Source organism: Oryzias latipes, chromosome 12 (assembly GCF_053564925.1).
Source record: "Oryzias latipes strain Hd-rR chromosome 12, Olatipes_Hd-rR_3.1".
Lineage (NCBI taxonomy): Eukaryota > Metazoa > Chordata > Actinopteri > Beloniformes > Adrianichthyidae > Oryzias > Oryzias latipes.
The window spans coordinates 14,119,862-14,140,061 of NC_136248.1; the positions used below are offsets into that span (position 1 = coordinate 14,119,862).

A 20,200-nucleotide genomic window follows, 5' to 3' on the forward strand; every position below is an offset into this window, starting at 1 on the left:
TATAATAAAAGAAGTGTAATATTTCCTCATCCTCTTTCGGATCAGGGGTTTTCTGTCCGAAACTTGGATGCAGATCATGAGGAAGTGTGCAGTCCCGCCCCGTCTCTGCGTCGTCTCCCCTCCGGGTGCTTTCATTCTTCTAAAAGCCTTGCAGGGAGCAGCATGGAGGTGCTGCTGGTGCTGTGTCGGGGCGCCTCCGCCGCGCTCCGGCACGTGGAGCCGGTGATCGTGCTGGAGCAGCTGGGGAACACTCTGTTTGAGACGGCGCTGCAGATGGTGGTGAAGGACCGCAGCGCCAACGCCTCCAGCGAGGCCGACCAGCAGAAAGCCATGACGGACTTCTACCTGACCTACAACCTCATCATCCGCTTCGTGCCGATCGGTCCCTCCCTGCTGCTGGCCTGGCTGAGCGACCGCGGCTGGAGGAGAGCGCCCGTGGTGGTCCCTCTGAGCGGCTACCTGCTGTCCAGGCTCCTGCTGCTGCTGGTGGTTGTGGGCGGATTCCCGCTGGGCGTCATGTTTGCGGCGGCGGCGCTGTTCGGCCTCACCGGGGGGTACAGCGCCTTCTGGCCCGGAGTGATGACCCTGGTGTCGCTCCGGTCCTCAGCAGCGGAACGCTCCAAGGTCACTTTTGTTTACTCATCTTTGAAAGTGACGTCATTTTCTAAACACGGGAGGCCAGTGCTGAACTTTTTTTTTCCCTCGGAAAAAAGGTTAAGGTTACGACCTCCGTTGGGGTTAATTCTATGGAGTGATCTTTGTGCCATCACACTCACTGTTTGAAGGTAAAACTTGAAACTCAAAAATCTATTTTGGACTTGAAACAGAAACAGAAAGAAAATTCTCTCTTCTGTGCTTAGAAACACAGATGTACCACAAAAGCCACCCAATCACACGCATAGACATGGAGGTTGATCCTGAATCTGATTGGTCAAAAATTTCAATCAGATTATTGGATTTTCTGGCCAATCAGCACCGACCTTTAATGCCCATGTCTGTGATTGGCTGGCCTTTGTGACACAACTCTGTTTCGAACAGAAAAGAGAGACTTTCTTGAGTGAAAACCTTTTTTATTGCAAGTATTTTTAAGTTTTAAGAGTAAAAATGTTTTATTTGCACATATTTGTCAGTGTCAAATGCAAAATACCTTTTTTTGAGCACAACCAAATATTAAGTTTCACAATCAAAACAATTAGTGTTGCGCTTGGAATAATTTCACAAAAATCCCTCCGTATGTTACAGCTAATGCAACTTTAACTTGCATTAGCTGTAACATACGGAAATTTGTGTGCACAAAATGCAAATAAAAATTCTAGTCTTTGGCCACAAAATACTAAATTCTTGCTACTTAATGGAACTTCACAGACTATTAAAGCTACAATACTGCTAATTTACTTCCAAGGAATGCTAAATTAGTAAATTGTGGCTACAGAATGTTAGTTTGTGCCCGTAAAAAGCTATTAAAATGCTAATTTTTTTTCTCAATAAACTTTATTGCACATTTTTCAATTTACTGAAATTCACATTCAGTTGCACAATAAAGAAACAATTGTTAATATCAAAGACACATATAAGACCAAACAACAATAATAGTTATAAGCCCTGTGTGTGGTTTTTTTTAATTTCTTAAAGTTAGGGTGAACAAAGGTTATAAATGTATATAGAAAAAAAGAAAACAAAATTAAAAAATAGGCAAAGGAATAACATGCTAATTTGTGGCCACAGATTATAAATTTAAGGGAACAATTACTTTGCTATGTAGTTTTTGACACGTTCTTGTGGCATTTTTTTATTCAAACAGGATCAAATCAGGAGCAGATTAAAAAATTATGCAGCTTGAAAAAGAACTTATTTTTGACAAAGAAACTACTCTGTGTGGGCCACAATCTCCCTCCTCTGAGCTCTAGCAATGGGGAGGGAAAGGGGACGGGGTTGCTCTGGGCTAAAAGTCCCGCCCACATCTTTAGAGTCAAATCGCTAATGAATTTAAAGTTTTGGCTAATAATGGGATAATTATAATTTTTTTTTTTTTTTTTAACTTGTCCTGTCCAACAGCTAGGCAGGCAGATGAAAGCTGAGGGCCTCTTGTGTTGGGCATATTTTACTTTAACAAGAGGGGTTATTAATCTTCAGACAAACCAAAGGTATGTCTGAATAAACCCCTTTTGTAATTGAGGCCAAACTTTATTCATTTCAACCATGATTGAAAATCTTTGGTGTTGGACAGGACGGAAAAGGAAAGAAGGGAAGAAGAGGGAGGGATGTCGGGGGGGGGGGGGGGGGGGAGATAGTGAAAGGGGGGGGGTAAGACCATGAAGCAGCATAGAGCAGACAGGTTTACTGGTTGTTTATCGTTACGGTACAGTTCAAATGTAGTACAAAAAGGGCGGGGCCTGTTCACACACACTCAAATATTATCAACACACCTACTAGCTGCAAAAAATGTCCACATGTCAGCATGTACACAAAACAGATAGTGTTCACGAACGCATACCTATGCCTTTAAACCAACTAGTGTGAAATCTTTCATTCATTCAATCATGCAAACTATAAGTGCAAAGGTGAGCTAACACCTGTGCTCAGGTGAGTGTTTATGTTCTTCTAAAATGGATGGTGGAATGTGAAAAGAAGGAGGAGGAGCGCCCAGCCACCCCCACACCCAGACCCCCGCCGCAGCAGCAGCGGCAGCCGGAATTCCCCCAACGCCACAAGGGAACAGGCAGGGAACAACCGCCCCCCGGGCGACCAAGACCGCCACCCAGGCCAGGGCCAGCAGGACCGCCGCGAGGCCCCCAGAGCCAGAGAGCAGGGAGGCGCGGAGGGAAAGAGAGCGCCGCCCCAGCCCAGCCAGGAAAGCAGCCCCCCCGCCGCGCCGGAAGAGCCCAATACGGCATAATTATAATTAAAAGACCACTGAGAACGCTTCTAAGACAATGATGGGAATGGGACTTTAAACGAAAAAAAAGTAGGGAAGTAGCTACTTGAATTACTTTGTGTACGAATTGTGCTATACAAATAAACTTGCCTTGCCTTACTTTTTTAAAACTGCAAACCAAAAAACACAATTTTTGAAAAACATTAGTTTATCTATGTATTTTATTACACTAACAGCTGTTTGTCTATATTTTTGCTCAGACAAAAATGTTTTTCCTTTTATTTTCATTGGATTTACTTCCTGTAACGTCTAAACACAAAAAAGTTCAAAAAAGTCTCTTTGGTTAAAAATGTCCTTGTTTAAATTAAAAAAAACTTTTACAAATCTAATAATATAATCGCTTATTACACCAATGAGTCTGCTTGGTGTTTATTGGCTGGAAGTTTGAAGACACAGAAATGCTCCTGCAATTTTACACGTTATATTTAGTGGAAGCCACAACCCCAACTCGGCTGCTGATGCCACAAACACAGTTTAAAAGGGGCCCAAGTCCAACAGGTTTGTTTTTCCAGGAAATGATTTAATTGCATAGCTTAAAGGGAGGCTACACCAAATGATTAATACTTTACCCAGATTCAGCACCAGTTCATAGCTTACAAATGCTGTAATATGAAGAACCTCACTTTTATAATTTCCCTTGAATACCGTAGAACAAATAATATCTCTGTTTTGAAAAATTGTGGACTTGGGCCCCTTTTGAACTAACCGATTCAATTGTTTTACACATTTTTGAACTCCACAGTTAGACTTTGAAGCTAAATGATTCATTGCAAAGAAGCATCTTCTAAGCACAGACATTCTGTATTTTATTTTCTGTAAATTTAAAAAAAGAAATGCATTTTTCTCTCAACTTTCCTCTTAAGGTTGATTTTACTAAGTCATAACATTTTTTTAAAGTTAATTTTGCTTCACCAATTGAACATAAATCTGTTTGGTATGGCGTTTCATTGCTGCCATAACTTGAACGAGTGCAAAGACAACTGAGCGAGTGTATTCAGGAACTGAGTGAGGGAACCTTACAACCGCGCAGGCGCAATTCTAACCGAGCGACCCCGCATTTTACAACTACACGCCTGCAATCCTAACTGAGCGGTGATCCTGCTCTCACTTCCCCTTTGCGCGCTAGCTGGGTGTGCGCAAAGTGTTAAGGTTTTTTTTTTTTCACTTTGGGGTGCGCTTGTTCAATATATGGCAGCGATGAAACGCCACAGTTTGGCATTCTGAAAAATTGGAATAAAAAATTTCACGAGGAAGTTTAAAATAAAAAACAAATCAGGAAGAACAGAGCGAATGCGAAAAGAAATGATGAAAAGAGAGAGAAAAAAATCCCTTCAATTTAAAGTCATGTTAACCCCCAATGTACTATATCAAAGTTAACCCCTCCATTTCTTTCAAATATATTCTGCTTTAATGTTTATTCAAAGCTACTTTGTTGTAATAAAAGTCAAATTAAGCAAAGAGAACATTCAACCTTCTCGTCACCTTTAATAGTCCTTTTTTTAATTCAGTTTTGACAGAAATATTCACATTTGGCCCCAAAAAATGATGAATAATCTCATGAATCTTGATGTTACACGGTGCAGGTGATGATGAGAGTGGAGCTGCTGTACGGAGCAGCAGGTCTGGTGGGCAGCTTGGTGTCGGGACATCTGTTCCAGCTCTACACCTCCAGTCTGGGTAACGGGACCATCCTGCTGATTGTGAGCGTCCTGCTGCACCTGCTCTGCCTCTGCCTCGCCGCGTTTGTGCTGCAGGTCAGTGGCGCCTCTTCTGCTGCTGCTGGTGCTGCTGCTGCTGCTGCGGCTGCTGCGGCGTACTCAACAGAGGCCGACTGTATTGGTTTGGATTACAGGTGAAGCATGTGAGCCCCGAGGAGCCAGAAGAGAACCACCGGCTCCTCTCTCCAACCTCCCACAATGCTCCTGTGGTCGAAGGCCCGGCCAAGATCGACAGATTGAACGTGGCTCTGCTATTCGTCGCTGCATTCCTGTATGACTTTGCAGTGGGAGGAGCTATATCCTTGCTAGGATCATTTGTCCTGAAGGCGCCGCTCAGCTGGACCGCTGCACAGGTTTATCTGTTTGGGCCCTTTGTGGTTGTATTAGTGTTTTTGTCTGACTATCTTCTCTCATCGCTTCGTCTATTTTTCTTTCTTCCTTCAGGTGGGGTACGGGAACGCAGCAGGCTGCGGGATTTTCTTCACTAGTTTCCTCGGGGTTGTGGTGTTCCGGCGCTTTGCCAGCGAGGAAACAATCATCCTGATTGGAATGCTGTCCTTCGCCTCAGGGATTTACCTCATGTCCTTCACCACAACAACATCCATGTTCTACATCGGTGAGACTTAACACCTTCAACCAAAGCAGATTTGAGTCAAATGACATGCAAAGAGGAAAATAACAAATCCTAAATGTTCCTGTGACAATAATCTGCACCACAACACTGTAGGAAAATTAGAAAGCAACTGAAATTCAAGGACAAATCACAATTCTGGTTCTAGTTTGAATTTTTTCAACGTCTGAATTCAGTGAAAATCTTTGTACTTCAATAAAAAAAATCTCAGGGTGTAAAGAGAATTTAAAAATAAAACCCTTTAAACACATTTCTTCCATTGACAACAACATGCCCCAAAAGGCTCAAACAAATGACATTTATAGTTAGTAATTGTGAATTTAAAGTTGGGATTTGTCAGAATTCTGATGTGAAAGCCAAATTTCTTCGATTTGAATTTAATTTTTTGGAGAAAAACAAAAAATAAAGTCAAAATCAGATATTAAAGGGGAAAAAACAGTTATGGGAGTGTTGTAAAAAAAAAAGAAAAGTCCCAAATTACTAAAAATCAGGTGTTAAAGTCAGAAAGCTACGATGGAGTTTTAGGGCCACGGTGAGGAAAAAAAATTCTGGCCAACATGACGAGATTAAAGTCGTCATGTCGACTTTAATCTCATCATGACGAGAAAAAACTCAACACAAAAAAGTAAATGACAAGAATAAACTCGACACAAAGTTTCGAGAAAAAACTCGTTGTGTCGAGATAAAAGTCGAAATAAAGTTTCGAGATTAAAGTCGCAATGTTGCGCGAGAGCAGTAAGCTGAGTCTTTCAGGAGTATTTTCAATGTTATGGCTAATGTTAGTGAGCTAGTGGCTTTGTATTTAAGAGTTTACGACAGAGTTTTATGGCCACCAAAAAAAGTAATTTTATTAAGAGATAAAAACTCGTAAATTTACGGGAATAAAATTCATAGATTAACGAGGAGAAAACACAGAAGTTGTCTGTTTATCGGAGCCTAGCTTGAAGATGAAATATGTGGAGCCTTTTGTGAAGCTTTATTTCCGGATTATAGGTTTAAAACAAAGAGATTCTGAGCCTTTTGGCGATTCAATATCAGATTATTGTCAGTGGAGCAGTCTTTCCGGGGTTCGGTGTCGGTAAAGCGGACTTTAATATGCAAAATAAGGAGCTCAGAGACACGTTCGGGAGGACCGCTGCAGCCTTTATTCTCCTTTTCATTCACATAACCTGAAGTTCATCTGTCACATTACGTCATGAACCTCTCATCCTAATACCAATGCGTAAGTAAACAGTGTTACATACGCCCCCTCCTGCAGATGAAGCGACCCGTTTGATCATTAAAAAACATGGATGAATGAAAATAGTCTGTTATGTTAGCATTACAACGTTGAAAAAGGCAAAAAGTGCTTCTCCTCCTCAGACGGAAGCGTCACACAGACGGTAGAGATCTTGTCTTTGGTGGAGGAAGAAAGGATTCAAGCAAACAGCTGCAGGGACACCCGATGCCTTCATCGGGCTGCAGAGATCCTGCAAACCAACCATCAATAAATAAAACTTTAATGAATCGTAACTCAATCAAATGAGCCTCCAGACATTTGGAACGTTATCAATAAACATTCAGCTCACCTGTTCAATTAAGTTTAGTCGGTCTGCTCTGCTGCTGCACGGCGTTCACCTGCTGCTCTGCATGCTCACTTCCACAATAATCTCGTAAATTTCCGAGTTTTTTTGTCTCGCGCGCAACATTGCGACTTTAATCTCGAAACTTTATTTCGACTTTTATCTCGACAAGGCGAGTTTTTTCTCGAAACTTTGTGTCGAGTTTTTTCTCGTCCTGACGAGATTAAAGTCGACATGACGACTTTAATCTCGCCACGTTGGCCAGAATTTTTTTCCTCACCGTGGCCCTAAAACTCCGTCGTAGAAAGCAGACTACATTTTTAGAATTATATTTCTTCATTGTGGTTGGTTGCTCCTATTTTGTTTTCTTGACAAATAACTGATCTAAATGGAAACACTGCCGTACATTAAACAGAAGTCATCAGCATTTATCATCAGAAACAGGAAGGAAAATGAAGAAGTGGGAGCAAGCAGTAGCTGTAAAAGGCACACTCTCAGTTTTATTTTGCCGCATACTTACACAAAAAAAGTCCCAAACTGAATCAGCAGCGGGTTTGAACTTCAAAATCTTATGATGACAATGTGTTTGCAAAAAAGCAATAATTCAAATAATTAAAATCAAATGTGTTGGTTTTAGGTTAGCTACCTGATTTCCGATGTCTGTGCGGGGATTAAACCAACATATAATACACAATTTAAGATTACTTGATAACAAAAGCTGAACACATTTATAGTTTTTCTTTTCTAATTTCCACAATCTGGTTTAAGCAGTTGGAACTTTCCATTCATGTCAGTTAAAATAAGAATTTTTAAAAGTGAAGCTAGCATGCAGGTTTTGGGTAAAGCTAGACTTTCTTTACCTTATTATACCAGTGTACCAATTTGCATTGCCAGTCTTTCAAAATAAAAGATTAAATTAAACAAAAAAAATCTTTTTACTTTTGCTTGGCTGAGATTTGGCCATTTGTATATATATGGAGGAGTTTGGTGCCTAAAATGTATGTAAAATGTTTGTGCAGCTCGCTCCCTGAACCTGTTTGCACTCATCCCCATGCCAACCATCAGATCTCTGCTCTCCCAGCACGTTCCTGCATCTTTATGTGGTGAGTGACCAACCGGCACATAAGTAACCTTAAAAAAGGCATTTTATAATGTAATCTGTGCTTAAACAGGAAATAGAACCTCACTTTAGGCTGCATAGTTGTTTTTAAATAAAGATCATGTTAAATTAAATGTAGCTTAGCCAACAGCATCTTTACCACTGGGGAACCTGCAGGATTACATTTGGTTGTTGTTGTTTTTTATAGCTTTTTTTATTCTTGCTGTCTGCAACCCAAAATAAACAAGCAAACAAAAAATTGTCAACTTAAAAATGTAGAGGAAAATATTTCTTGGGTTCTCCATAGGTTAAATGGACCTGCTTTGTTGTTCTGTGAAGCAGCTTTTAGGCTGTTAGCACAGAGGAATGACGTAAAACAAGCTGCTGTTACGTAAAGTGAAGTCAGGCCCTTTATGTTCCTTACGTTGTTCAGAGAACGATCTGCTATTTCCTTCCTCTTTCTGGGAAACACAGTATGCCCTCATTGCAATTTGACAAGGAAAGAAGCGTTGTGCGAATGATCAGAACCAGAACCAAAAATATGAAGGGTTTGGGATCTGCCCTGCTTTTAACTAGACCATAATGAAAGAAAAAAATGGACTAACCCAAACAAATATTAAAGAAGAGTAAAGAATAAAGTTTAATAAACTCAGCATAAAACAAGAATTTATCAATAGTAAGCTTCTTCCTTATTTTATTTTTATGAAACGTGTCAAATAATTTTCTTTTGTATTATTTGACAAAATTAAATTCAGCTTGTGACAACATCTCTTTCTATTTAACATTTTTACATTTAAAAAACAGAATACTCCGTTAAATGATTCTCTTTTAGGATATAAATGCAGTTTGTTTTTTTCTCCCAGGTACCGCCCTAACCTGTCTGCAGATGACCCTGAAGCTCGCAGGCATAATCTACATCCCTGTTTTCACTCACGTCTACCAGAAAAGTCTGGAATGGCTCCCAGGCCTGGTCTTCCTTCTGTCCAGCATCATTACCGTCTTTGCCATGATTCCCATTAGGTACCCAGATTAGGTTTCAGCTTTATCTGTATTATTTAATCCATGCTTATAAGCATGTCAACAATTGCAAAAAATTAGACCAGAATTAATAATCCCGTTTTTCTTGCATGGTTTGGCTGGGGGTGCCACTAATACTCAAGTGCGACTTATATTTGTTTTTGTTTTTTTAAATAGCAACAACTGCTGGAGGGCACTGTTGGTGTTTCAGCATTTGCTACTAACGCCGAAAAAGAAACGCCGTTTAAACGGAAGATTGCAGGTTCGATTCCCACCTTACGTTGAAGTGTCCTTAGGCAAGACACTGAACCCCACCTTGCCTCTGGTGGAAGGTTGGCACCAGTGTTCGGCAGTGGAGCCGCCATTAGTGTGTGAATGTGTGTGTGTGAATAGGACTGACTGTAAATTGCCTTGGGTCTTCAAGGAAGGTAGAAAAGCGCAAAACCAGTATACGTCATTCACCATTTATGCCAGGGATGTCCACAATTCTTTAGCATGCTAGCTACTTTTGAGACAACTGGCTTCAAAAAGATCCACCTATATATACAGTATATATGTATGTGTATTATATGTTATATATATATATATATATATATATATATATATATATATATATATATATATATATATATATATATATTTGCATCAAGGTCACTCATTCAACTTCAGATTTGACAGCTTATACAGTATTTTTAGTATAAAATGCTATGTTTATATACTACTAATCAGTAAAAGTACACAAATCTTTATGAGGTGACAGTGCAGGATGTGTAGAACAATACTATTCAGGGCATTTAACCCTTGTGCTATCCTAGGCACTTTAACATTGGGAGTTGGGTCATCTAGACCCACTAGACAGTGCTCTGAACCTTTTTTCTTCAATGATTTGTGATCTTCACTATGGTGTCCATGGATTACATGAAATCTTTCCACCTTTATCCACCTTTGTCATGGTAGGGAGAACACGTCAATATAAGGGTGGGGTCATCTAAGATAGCACAAGGGTTAATAATTATGCACCAGTGGCATTTTATTCAACTTCAAACTTAACAACTTCTAATATATATTCAGTCAAAAATACTACGTTTTTGTACTAATAACTCAAAAACTACACAGTAAGAGTACACAAATCGTTGTGAGGAGATAGTTTTGTCGTGTGTATTAATGCTATTTTTGTAGTAATACTTCATTAGAATAGATAAGAAGTTTTATTATGAAAACAGAAAGCAGCAACAATCCCGTTTCATGATCTGCTGTAAGCCGTGTAATAAACGGGTCAGACAGGGCGCATCGGTCTCGCTTCCAATCAAAGAGGCATCCGGGCCTCAATAAACACTCCTGCAGAGGAAAGAAGAAGGATAGTGCACTCTGCGTAGGTAAATACAGTGACGCATGTTTCAGGGGATGTTCCATTGGCCATTCTGCATGTCAATCAAGTGACTTATTACACTGGATGTTGATTCGCTGACAAACAAAAAAATATACACAGTACAGACCAAAAGTTTGGACGCACCTTCCCATTCATTTGAATGGGAAGGTGCGTCCAAACTTTTGGTCTGTACTGTATATATGTATATGTATATAGATGTATATTTTTTTTTTTTTGATGGCCCGCAATTACCCTGATCCTCGCCCTACATTGGGCTTAGAAATACGCGATCAAGTGACCACTTTTAATGACAGGTCAATATAAAAGCATATTTATGCATGTTTCTGGCTTCCGTGATCAAAACTCCCATGTTCACATGTTACTTCACAAGTTTTTATGTCCATTTTCAGGCTCTACACACAAAACGGGCGGCGGTTGAACGTGTGTCAAAGCTTCAACCCGTTGAACGTTTGACCAATCAGTCAGGGACTTGGATTTGGTAGTGATGTATCGGTAGAATCTTTTTTAGGACACAGAAGTGCCAACCGCTTGAAAATTGACCACGAAGGAGAAGTTAATAAATGCGCTTTTTGTCCGGACAGAATTATATGACACCAAGTCTTTCTTATATCGGAATAGAAAAAGCCTGGAAAAAGATTAGCAAGGTTTGTACCACTTCGACATGTTGGACCAAGCCTCTTCCAACATTGATGCATGCGCTAGTTAACACGCTACACACGCCTGGTGTGTATGTAGCTTTACATCTTACTCCAGTACGACTTATTTATGATTTTTTTCTGTAGTTTTTGGTGTCTGGGACTTTATACTGCAGGGCCAATTGTAGTCCGAAAAATACGGTACTCCAAAAAACTGTATTTGAGAATCCTGTTAACAGATAAAGTTTGTTTCATGTGAAATATTTCTTCTGTTTTCAGTATTTTAGGCTGCAGAACGGCTAAAGGAAAACATCGCCATAGCATCCAGGAGGATCCGCGGTGCTTGAACCAGTGATATGTTCACGAGGGCGGGGGACTTCCCGCTCTGCCGAGGAACATGGCCACTGTTGTCTGAAGCTAAGAAAATCTAAGCTGTGCCTTCGATGTCACTTCCTCTGGTTAAAGTGGCAAAACAACAGACTGCTGCGTCTGTTACAGATGGTATACAAACAGGAAAGAATACTCCTAAAGGGTTTTCGTCACAAAGAAAGTCCCTGCTGGGCTCAAAAAAGGAAGGAAAACTGAAAAGAAACGTATTTTTTTCACTCATGTGGCCCATTTTTTTATCATCTACTTTCAGTTTTTATGCATAAAATGGTGAGTTTTTTGATTCTTAGGTGGATTTTTGAACTTTTTGTCTTAATTACAGAGCTATTTGGGTTTTTAAAGGTGGTGTGAATCTCATCGCCCGTTGGTGATTCATTTTTTTGTCTTAGCTTAAAATATTTGGACTTTTGCATATTTTTTTTTGGTTGATTAAGCTTTCTAACAACAATGTACTGATGTTACACTAACTGGGCTGTTGATTAATACCAGAGCTTCAGGCCTTAATGTTTCTTTACCTGCTAAAAGCACTTTTCAGATTGGACTAGACCACCATAACCCTTGTGCTATCCTAGGCACTTTAACATTGATCAAAGATCAGAAGAAGAGCATAACTGTTGTAATCCGTGAGCAGACAGTCAAAGACAAACCTTCCTGTCATTCCAAACTCCTTTGTCCTCAAAGACTAAAGATCAAACTTTTATTCTCCTAAAACCATCACATTTTTGTTGAATGTTAGAAAAGTTCCTTTCATTATGAAGTCTACAATGAAGATTACAATTTACATGTGATTGCCCTCTAGTGGAAATTTAGAGAAATTACACGAGGCAGATTTTTCATATTTTAGGACATTAAAAGTCACATTAAAACAGATCTGTACAACTTTGCAAAATCTATTCACATACCATTGATCGTACATTTGAAAATATGGCTAAAATATCAAAAAAATGCAAACAAATTGAAAATAATATTTTAGATTTAAATCCCCTAAAGACTAAAGTCATTTTACCATGCAGTATATAGTCAAATCACCATGATGGATTTCATAGATGTATGCGCAATGTAATCATAAAATATTATTTGACCTTGATTTCTAAGTCCTTTAGGTTGCTGCCAGCAACCAGTCCTTTAGAAAAAAGGTATTTTTTCTGGACCTGCTGCTGAAGCTGGATTGGTTGTAAAGGATGTCTTGGGGAGTGAAAGAGTAGCCATGATTCCTGCCGTAATTCAGGTACATTCTTTGGTTCATTTAGGTTCGCACTGTGATGAACCACACCAGGGTTCACGTAAATGTGTATTGTTTTCAGGAAGGGAGTTTTCTAGAGACAAAACTTGATTTCAGGTGAAAAAGAATCAACCCTTTTACTGGAAAACCATTTTTAAAAAAATCTCTAGATTTTTACTATAAAGTAACGTAAAAAATGTATATGTGCATTTTGTATGTTTGGTCATTCTGGGCTGCTGCATATCAGATTTTTTAAATACCTTTTTATTATGAATGACGACATTTTGCTGCAGCTTTAAGGTATTGTATGGATGTAACCCTTGTGCTATCCTAGGCACTTTGACATTGGGAGTTGGGTCATCTAGACCCACTAGACAGTACTCTGAACCTTTTTTCTTCAATGATTTGTGATCTTCACTGGTGTCCATGGATTACATAAAATCTTTCCAACTTTATCATGGTAGGGAGAACACGTCAATGTGAGGGTGGGGTCATTTTAGATAACACAAGGGTTAACGAAGAGAAAATGTAGCTCAATACACATTGTTAAATCCGTTTTGTAATAAATTTGATGATTTTAATGACAGAGTTTATGTAAATACAAATATAGTCACGACTTTTTTGTTTGATTATTAAACGAAATGAAACTGCAGGAAAAAAAAAGTCATTCATTTTTTATTGTTGGTCCAATATGTTAACAAAATAAAAGAAAATCATTTGCATCAAAACATCCATATAGAAGCTTATTTATTAATTACAACAAAATGTTATAAACATTCAAATGTACAGTAAGGAACGTAAACAGTGCACACTGGAGAGGAACTGCGAGGTTGAGCGGAAAAGAAGAACTTTCATGTTTCTGTGGAAGGTCGGCGCGAGAACAAAACCATGTTTGGCTTGAAAATCCTCGCTTTCAACATAAGAAACCAACTTGGCTTCAACAATCAGACGTGTGACCAGTTTGTTTTTATGATCAAAACACTGGAACACAGGAAAATCTTTCATGGTTTCTTTAATGCTGGACAAATGTTACCGACCCAGATTTTAGTGCAAAACTGTGAGAAAGGAGGAAAAACAACTTCAGCAAGGTCTCCTTGTTTTCACTGCAGTTGTTTTTTTTTCCAAATTTTTGCCAAAATGTGCTCCGTGTCCTCCATTATGCAGTCAGAGAGTAGATCTGAAATGACCCTGAACATCTTCAATCACAACGTACCTACAATAAATCTTTGATAATACTTGCTGTTATCGATTTCTGATTATATTTTGGTGTACTTTTAATGAAATGAGACCTAGACATTGTGTTCAGGTCAAAATGGACCCGTTTTCAAGAGTGAAAATAGGTCAGTTTTGACAATGAGGGTTAATCTGCAGAAGAAAACTGCAGCTGCCTCGAGTTTGGCTCACACTAACCCAGAGATCTCCCGTTATCTCGGTTTAATCTACCTAAACAAGGACAAAATGCAATTTACCTGATTTATTGACTTGGCAGAGAAAAGAGCAGCTTCTTAAAGCTTTCTTTCAAAACTCATACACTAAAAAGGGGGTGAAAATCCAGGAAAAGGAGAATCGCAGGCAGTTTAGACAGTCTATGAGAAGGAGGTTAATGCAGACCCAATAAAGTGACATGAAGCAAAGAAAATGAACAGAATGATGTGAAAATGATTTAAATCTCAACAATAAAGTAACCATCTTACTTAGATCATGAAGATTTCATCTAATCTCAGGAGGTTTTGAATCTCACTTAAGCCGGAAAAATTAAACATCTTTGTAAATATCACGCTTGATTCTTTAGTCGGATTTTTTTTTGCCCCATGAGGCTCGATAGAAAGATCTATCGCTGAAACTGACGAGGAAAGTTTCTGAGGAATCCTTTCAATTCACACCCATCGTCATTTTCTCCTGCCGTTTTTGGAGAAAAGAGACATTTTCTGATGACTTAAGACCATGAATGTGTGAGTGCATCACCACCAAAACAGATTTGCAAACATCAAAATTATTTTTTTTTTTTACCACCTTACCAGACAAAATCTTTAATATTTAAGGTGAAACAGCTAAACTACAGACGAAGAGGGGGAAAAAAAACAGAAGAAGAAAAAATCGCTTTGGAATGAAGTCTTCTGCTTTTTTATCCACCTCCGGGATGTTTCTCTGTTTTGGGGGACGTTCACCAATAAATCTGCAGATACACATTCATCTAAAACTTCTACTCCCGTTCCATCTTTACATTATCAGGAACGGATCTAGAGAGCGCGGTACTTTAACTGTCTTGAGTCTTTATCTGATTAAAGTGCAGATTAGGGTAAAGTGGATAGAAATGGTAATGAGGAAAAAGATACAAAATAAAGTACCACAAGGGGGCGCTGCTGCTCTGAATTCCAGTAAGTGTGCAGATGGGGTTTGTGCTCCAAATGTTCCCCTAAATTTCTCTAAAAAAGAAGTTCATGCCCTGAAGGCAGCTGAGCATCATCATGCAACAAAAAACACAATGGAGGGATATTAAAAATGAAAAAAAGAGAAAAAAAAACACAAAGTCTGGTCTAAAACCAAACATTTCTGCAACAATTTGGCTCAAAGTGAAAAACAAAGGGGTACAACAAAAGTGCGTCTCCCCCAGAATCTTTGTTAAATAAACAAACTCAGAATTGGCAACAAACTGTGAAGAATTGAAAGTGTTACGTAGAAAATGTTGACAGTTATGCCAACAAAACCCAAAATCTGTACAGAGATTCCTGCTGGCTCCCAGCTGTCCCTGAATGCACCATCGGATACCTCCTTCAGTTTATCCCAGCAGGAGAGCAGGAGCAAAGCTCAGCAGAGGAGATCTGCTGCCGGGTTGGTCGTTTTCCTTGGCATGAAGAGTCACAAAAGAAAAGAAAAAAACGTGCTGAACAGCACCAAGACAAACTTCAGTTCGTCTCACTCGTTTTGTCCTCTGTCTGTTTTTCCTGCAGGACGGTAACCAGAGATTCCCACGCTGTCTGGCACTGCGAAGATGAGAGGGTGAGGAGTTAGTTGGCATGGAAACGAAGAAAAGACATGTTTCTAAGCAAAAGTTTTCCTTAGCAGCTCGATCTTAATCACGGTTGGTAACTTTGATTAATGTATTTTGAAATGTCAAGTTTGAATATCCAGGATTTTAAAAAAAACTCAGCCGTTCATGCAAAGACTAACCACCAGAGGGCGCCAAAGTTCATATTAATACAGATATTTTTTTTTTTTTACCCTACTATTATCCTCAAATATTACTGACACATTTTCACCCTTGGGGCTTATTTGACCCCACATATAATTGTTAACCAAGTGTCAGCCCATTGTTTATTTGTTGAATACATAAATAACCCCTTGATAATGAAACAATTAGTGGGTTGACCTGTTCTCTAGCGCCACCATCAGGCCAAACTTTTAAATAAGAATGAATGCATCTTGAAAAGTTTTTCTGCTAATTTTTTCAAATTTACTGACAACATTAATGACCACAAGAGCTTGAACCCTATTAGTTTTCGTGATATGACCTTTGCTGTAGTGCCATCATCAGGTTAAACTTTCAGTTTTAGAGTTAGTGGATCTTGAAAAATTTTCATCCAAATCTTTTCTAATTTGGGGTGCATATTCATGACTCTCACAGAATACACCATATTGGCTGATGTTAGTGACCCCCTTTGCTTTTATGAACATATTTTTCTCTCCTTTTTTGTGACATATTTCTGGTTCGTCACTATAAAGTCTGACTTACCCCTCCTCTTTTGTCATCCGGGCTTTGGACGGGCAGTGGCAGAGTTAGAGAGTTTTTTTTCTTTCCTTTTTTAATGTTTTTGTGTGAAACAGAAAATCATAATGAGAACATAAGTCAGATAGTCAGATCACGGCACAGTGCCCAGAGTCGAGCTTTTAGTCTGCACTATTGTACACAGGATGTGCAGAGAGTTTGGGCGTGCTCCTTGCAGACATATTTCTTGCTAAGAGTGTGTCCCTTCAGACACACAGTCGGCCATGTTGAAGACAAGGTCATTATTTGAGCTCTTCATTTGAGAGATGAGATGAGATAAAACTTTATTCATCACACGATGGGGGAAATTCTGTTGTCTGGCAGCAGCAAAGTGACCTTCAAGTGTTACAGTTCAACATTATGATATATATAACATAAAATATATAACCATCAATTGAAAATGTTGTACTTGAGATGATAATTTTAGAGGGGAGGCATGTATAGTTGGAAAGACTTGGATGTGATCAACTCGCAAGCCTACATTGGCTTCCTCATTTTGGCCGGATTTCACACCACACCACGAGAAATATCAAAGTTCTCGTTGAAATAGTTGTTTTCCCCACCCCCCTATTATGTCTTAACTCAAAAGTATCAACTCTGCACCTGCAGGTGTTGGGATGTTTTACACAGCTAAAACAGCCGGGGGTCAAATTGACCCCAGAGGAACACCAATGTATGCAATTTGTGTTTAGCACATTGAAAAAAAATCATCATGATCATTTTATGCTTAATCAGTTGTCCCCATCAAATTAGAAAAAGTAATGAAATATGAACTAAAAAGAAAAGGTTAACTATTATTTTTTGAATGACAAACATTGAATTGGGGTCAAATTGACCCCAAGGATAATAGGAGGGTTAATAGCTTTCATGCTTCAAGTCCAACTCCGATCATCTTCTGATTTGCTGTAAAAATCCTTCCTGGTCGTCTTTTAGGGTTCGCCAACCATTTTCATTGGAGTTGGTCTTTAGCTAAAAGACCAGCGGTGAATCCCAGAAAACGATAACCGACAAGATAACAGACATCTGAAGAAAATCTATTTGCTACAAGGTTTCACAGAAATTTGATAACACTTCAAAGATGTTTTTTTTTTCATAGTCAAAGGTATAAACAATGTTCAACAACGCTAGAGGTCAGTGGCGACAATAGGTTGCCCTCCTAAAGCTTTGTAGATTGACTACATTTATTTAAAACACCACAATTTTGTTCAGGATGTAAACGAGAAACATTATTTCAACCCTCCCCCCTCCTTTTTTTTTTGCTTAAAGTTATACATGCAATGTCTTTCTCCACTTCAAAGTGTGTAGTGTGATTTTCTCTAATAACAAATCAAAAAAGGGCCAGAACTATTTGATGCGACCCTAACTCTGACCCTGACCCATGTGCCAGGCATAAAAACCAGTAAAGGTCAGGCCGTTGCCCATCAAACCGTTCTCCATCATGAGCTCCAAGTGGATGAATCTACTTAAATAAATCTTGCACATTTGAGCTTGGCGCACACACAACATGATATCCAACTATACAGACTGGCTGCTCTGTCACCAACATTAGCCTCGGCTTCATTATAAGAACAGGCGTCACAAGAACAGGCAGTTCTGGTTCCAAATGCAGCAGGTTAATTATCTCAGCTAAACGTCCACAAAGCTAAATCAGGGTCAGTTGGATTGGGTCAATAGAAAGCATGGGAGCATCAGAAAGAAAACGAGAGTAACCAGGATCCAGGCGAGATTTGGGGCCCTACCATGACAAAGGTGGATAAAGGTGAAGAGGATTTCATGTAATCCATGGACGCCAGTGAAGATCACAAATCATTGAAGAAAAAAGGTTCAGAGCACTGTCTAGATGACCCAACTCCCAATGTCAAAGTGCCTAGGATAGCACAATGGTTAAGTAGACTGTGAGTAATTGCAAATGAAAGTCAGGTGTGTGGCATCCAGAAACTGTGCGCCGGGGTTGCTGGGAGATGTAGTGCACTCAAAACTCTGGAGATGGTTCATGATCCTGTAATTTTGTCCTTTAAGAACTTTGCTTCAGAACAGGTACTGTTGTGCAGTAGAAAATCCCTTTAAACATATTCTGACACTAGATTTAATCATCTGACATGTTTGCATTTTGAAAGTTTGATGAATGTCAGGAGTGACTTAAAAAACAAGTTTATTTTACTATTATAAGATCAACTCATTTAACTAACAAACTCATTTTTACACACATAGAAAGCAAACTAGGCTGCTTTGAAACTCCATGGAAAAGTCAACTCAAGAACGACTAGGAGGGCTACTAAATGACCTGATTTTGTCTTAACATACAAAGTCAGGTGTGTATCAACACAGCTTTGAGAAGATGGTTGTGTGGCAGAGTAAGAGAGTATGGAGGTATTCTGTGACCTCACTATTTTAGAATTACGTGGTTAATATGACCTAACTGAGACCAAATGAAAGAGATTCATAGTCAGCTAAAGCAGTTATGATTACTAAAATACAGAGATTAAAAAAATAAACGAAAAAAGTTCCAGGGCAGTTATTCAAGTTCTAAACCGGCCAATCAGAAGCCTCAGTAAAAGCATGGAAGGGGTGTGGACTTCCAACAAACAATCACTCCTGATTGGCGACAGTAGTTGCTATAGAAACGTTTACTCAAAAAAAAGAAGAAGAAAAAAGGTAGACTTGGACTTAAGACGCTTATTAACCTCATCTGGTGCCAAATGGCAGGCGGCGTTCGTATCACACAAAAATGGGGACTAAATGGACTTCAGTTGGTTGGAACCAGAAGTAAACCTTTTTCTTTGGGTGACGACACACTCACTCCATCCATTGCTTTTACACAAACAATTATGCTCTTATTACTTTTCAATATATCAGTTTTTTTCCCTTGTGGTGCTTTATTTCACAATTGCACTTTCAAAAATACAACACCTGGCTCATGTTATGTCTTGGCTCCGTATAGAGTTATTTTTTTTCCCCTGCATCGAGTCTCACTCCAAGCTATTATGAAAAGTTGGTATAGAAGTGTAACTCAGTGCAAAAATTGTTCAGACGCAATGCATTGTGGTTTATATTCGCCAATCTAGTGAGCATCGATGCACACTGGTTGTTCGCAGAGACTTCTGGGAAATTTCTAGGGCACTCGATTTTTGAATTGTAGATTCAGACAGCACTACAAATGGCGACCGCACTATATAGTGAGTAGGGATGGAATTTGAACACAACCTTAGTCACGCTAGCTATTGCAAGTAAGCTAATCTACTAGCATGTTTCTTGTAAGGTTTTCTTTAATAAAATGTAAAGAAAAGCTAATTAAAGGTTTCTAAAATTTCAAAAAGTAATTTTTTAATCAATATATTATATTGGAATAACATTCTAATCAATGTAACATCATGCTTTCTGGCCGGGATAGGCTCCGGCAACCCCGTGAAGGGAAAAACAGTCAAGAAGATGAATGAATGAATGAATGAATCATGCTTTCTTGTTATTTGGAGCAGAAGTAGCCTTGAGTTAGCACATCTTGATCAATTTATTACCTTTTCGTAATAGTTGATGTTTTTGTCAGCCATGCCGATTAGGAGCTGTTTGAAGTCTTGTCTCTTATTGCACTGCCAGCGTTCCCAGTCGGCTTTCAGGTCTGCATTAAAGCACTCCATTTTGTCCTGGCATTTCTCCACCTCCAGAGGCATCTACAGCAAAACCACATCAAAACTAGATCTACAGGGGACTAGTGTTTACACCAGCTGAAGTACAGGATTCTGGGAGGAGGAGGAGGAGGAATTTTGGAGGAGACTTATTAGATCAGAGCCACAAAGAAAACAGACAAAAAGGTTTCACCATTTTTAACCATGACCACAGA

General features: G+C 39.2%; 2 protein-coding genes and 1 long non-coding RNA gene across 6 annotated transcripts in view; 2 read left to right on the top strand and 1 right to left on the bottom strand.

The window, feature by feature from the left end:
• On the top strand, positions 1-13,259 carry slc46a2 (solute carrier family 46 member 2). 2 transcript variants are annotated; one of them, XM_011481943.4, is made up of 8 exons: positions 1-624; positions 4,519-4,689; positions 4,788-5,006; positions 5,098-5,269; positions 7,866-7,949; positions 8,809-8,965; positions 9,140-9,224; positions 11,267-13,259. In XM_011481943.4, the coding sequence occupies exons 1-8, from the start codon at positions 163-165 to the stop codon at positions 11,288-11,290; spliced, it is 1,374 nt and encodes a 457-aa protein (XP_011480245.1). In that variant the 5' UTR covers positions 1-162; the 3' UTR covers positions 11,291-13,259. The 2 variants fall into 2 exon arrangements, with proteins under 2 accessions (XP_011480245.1, XP_004075048.2); XM_004075000.5 differs by lacking the exon at positions 9,140-9,224 and having other exon boundaries at positions 66-624.
• snx30 (sorting nexin family member 30) overlaps positions 13,255-20,200 on the bottom strand; it is a 21,993-nt gene continuing 15,047 nt past the window's right edge. Inside the window, exons 8-9 of one of the 2 annotated variants that reach the window (XM_004074999.5) lie at positions 19,878-20,030; positions 13,255-15,580 (exon numbers count right to left, since the gene is read on the bottom strand). In XM_004074999.5, the coding sequence (XP_004075047.1) occupies positions 15,503-15,580; positions 19,878-20,030 (231 nt within the window). In that variant the 3' untranslated portion in view covers positions 13,255-15,502. The remainder of the gene's footprint in view (positions 15,581-19,877; positions 20,031-20,200) is intronic. The other variant, XM_078956166.1, reaches the window with a different exon arrangement.
• Positions 15,461-20,200, top strand: part of LOC110016093 (uncharacterized) — a 7,660-nt gene continuing 2,920 nt past the window's right edge. The window contains exon 1 of one of the 2 annotated variants that reach the window (XR_002291370.2): positions 15,461-15,596. This is a non-coding gene — a long non-coding RNA (uncharacterized LOC110016093). Of the gene's footprint in view, positions 15,679-20,200 lie in introns of both variants that reach the window. The other variant, XR_002291368.2, reaches the window with a different exon arrangement.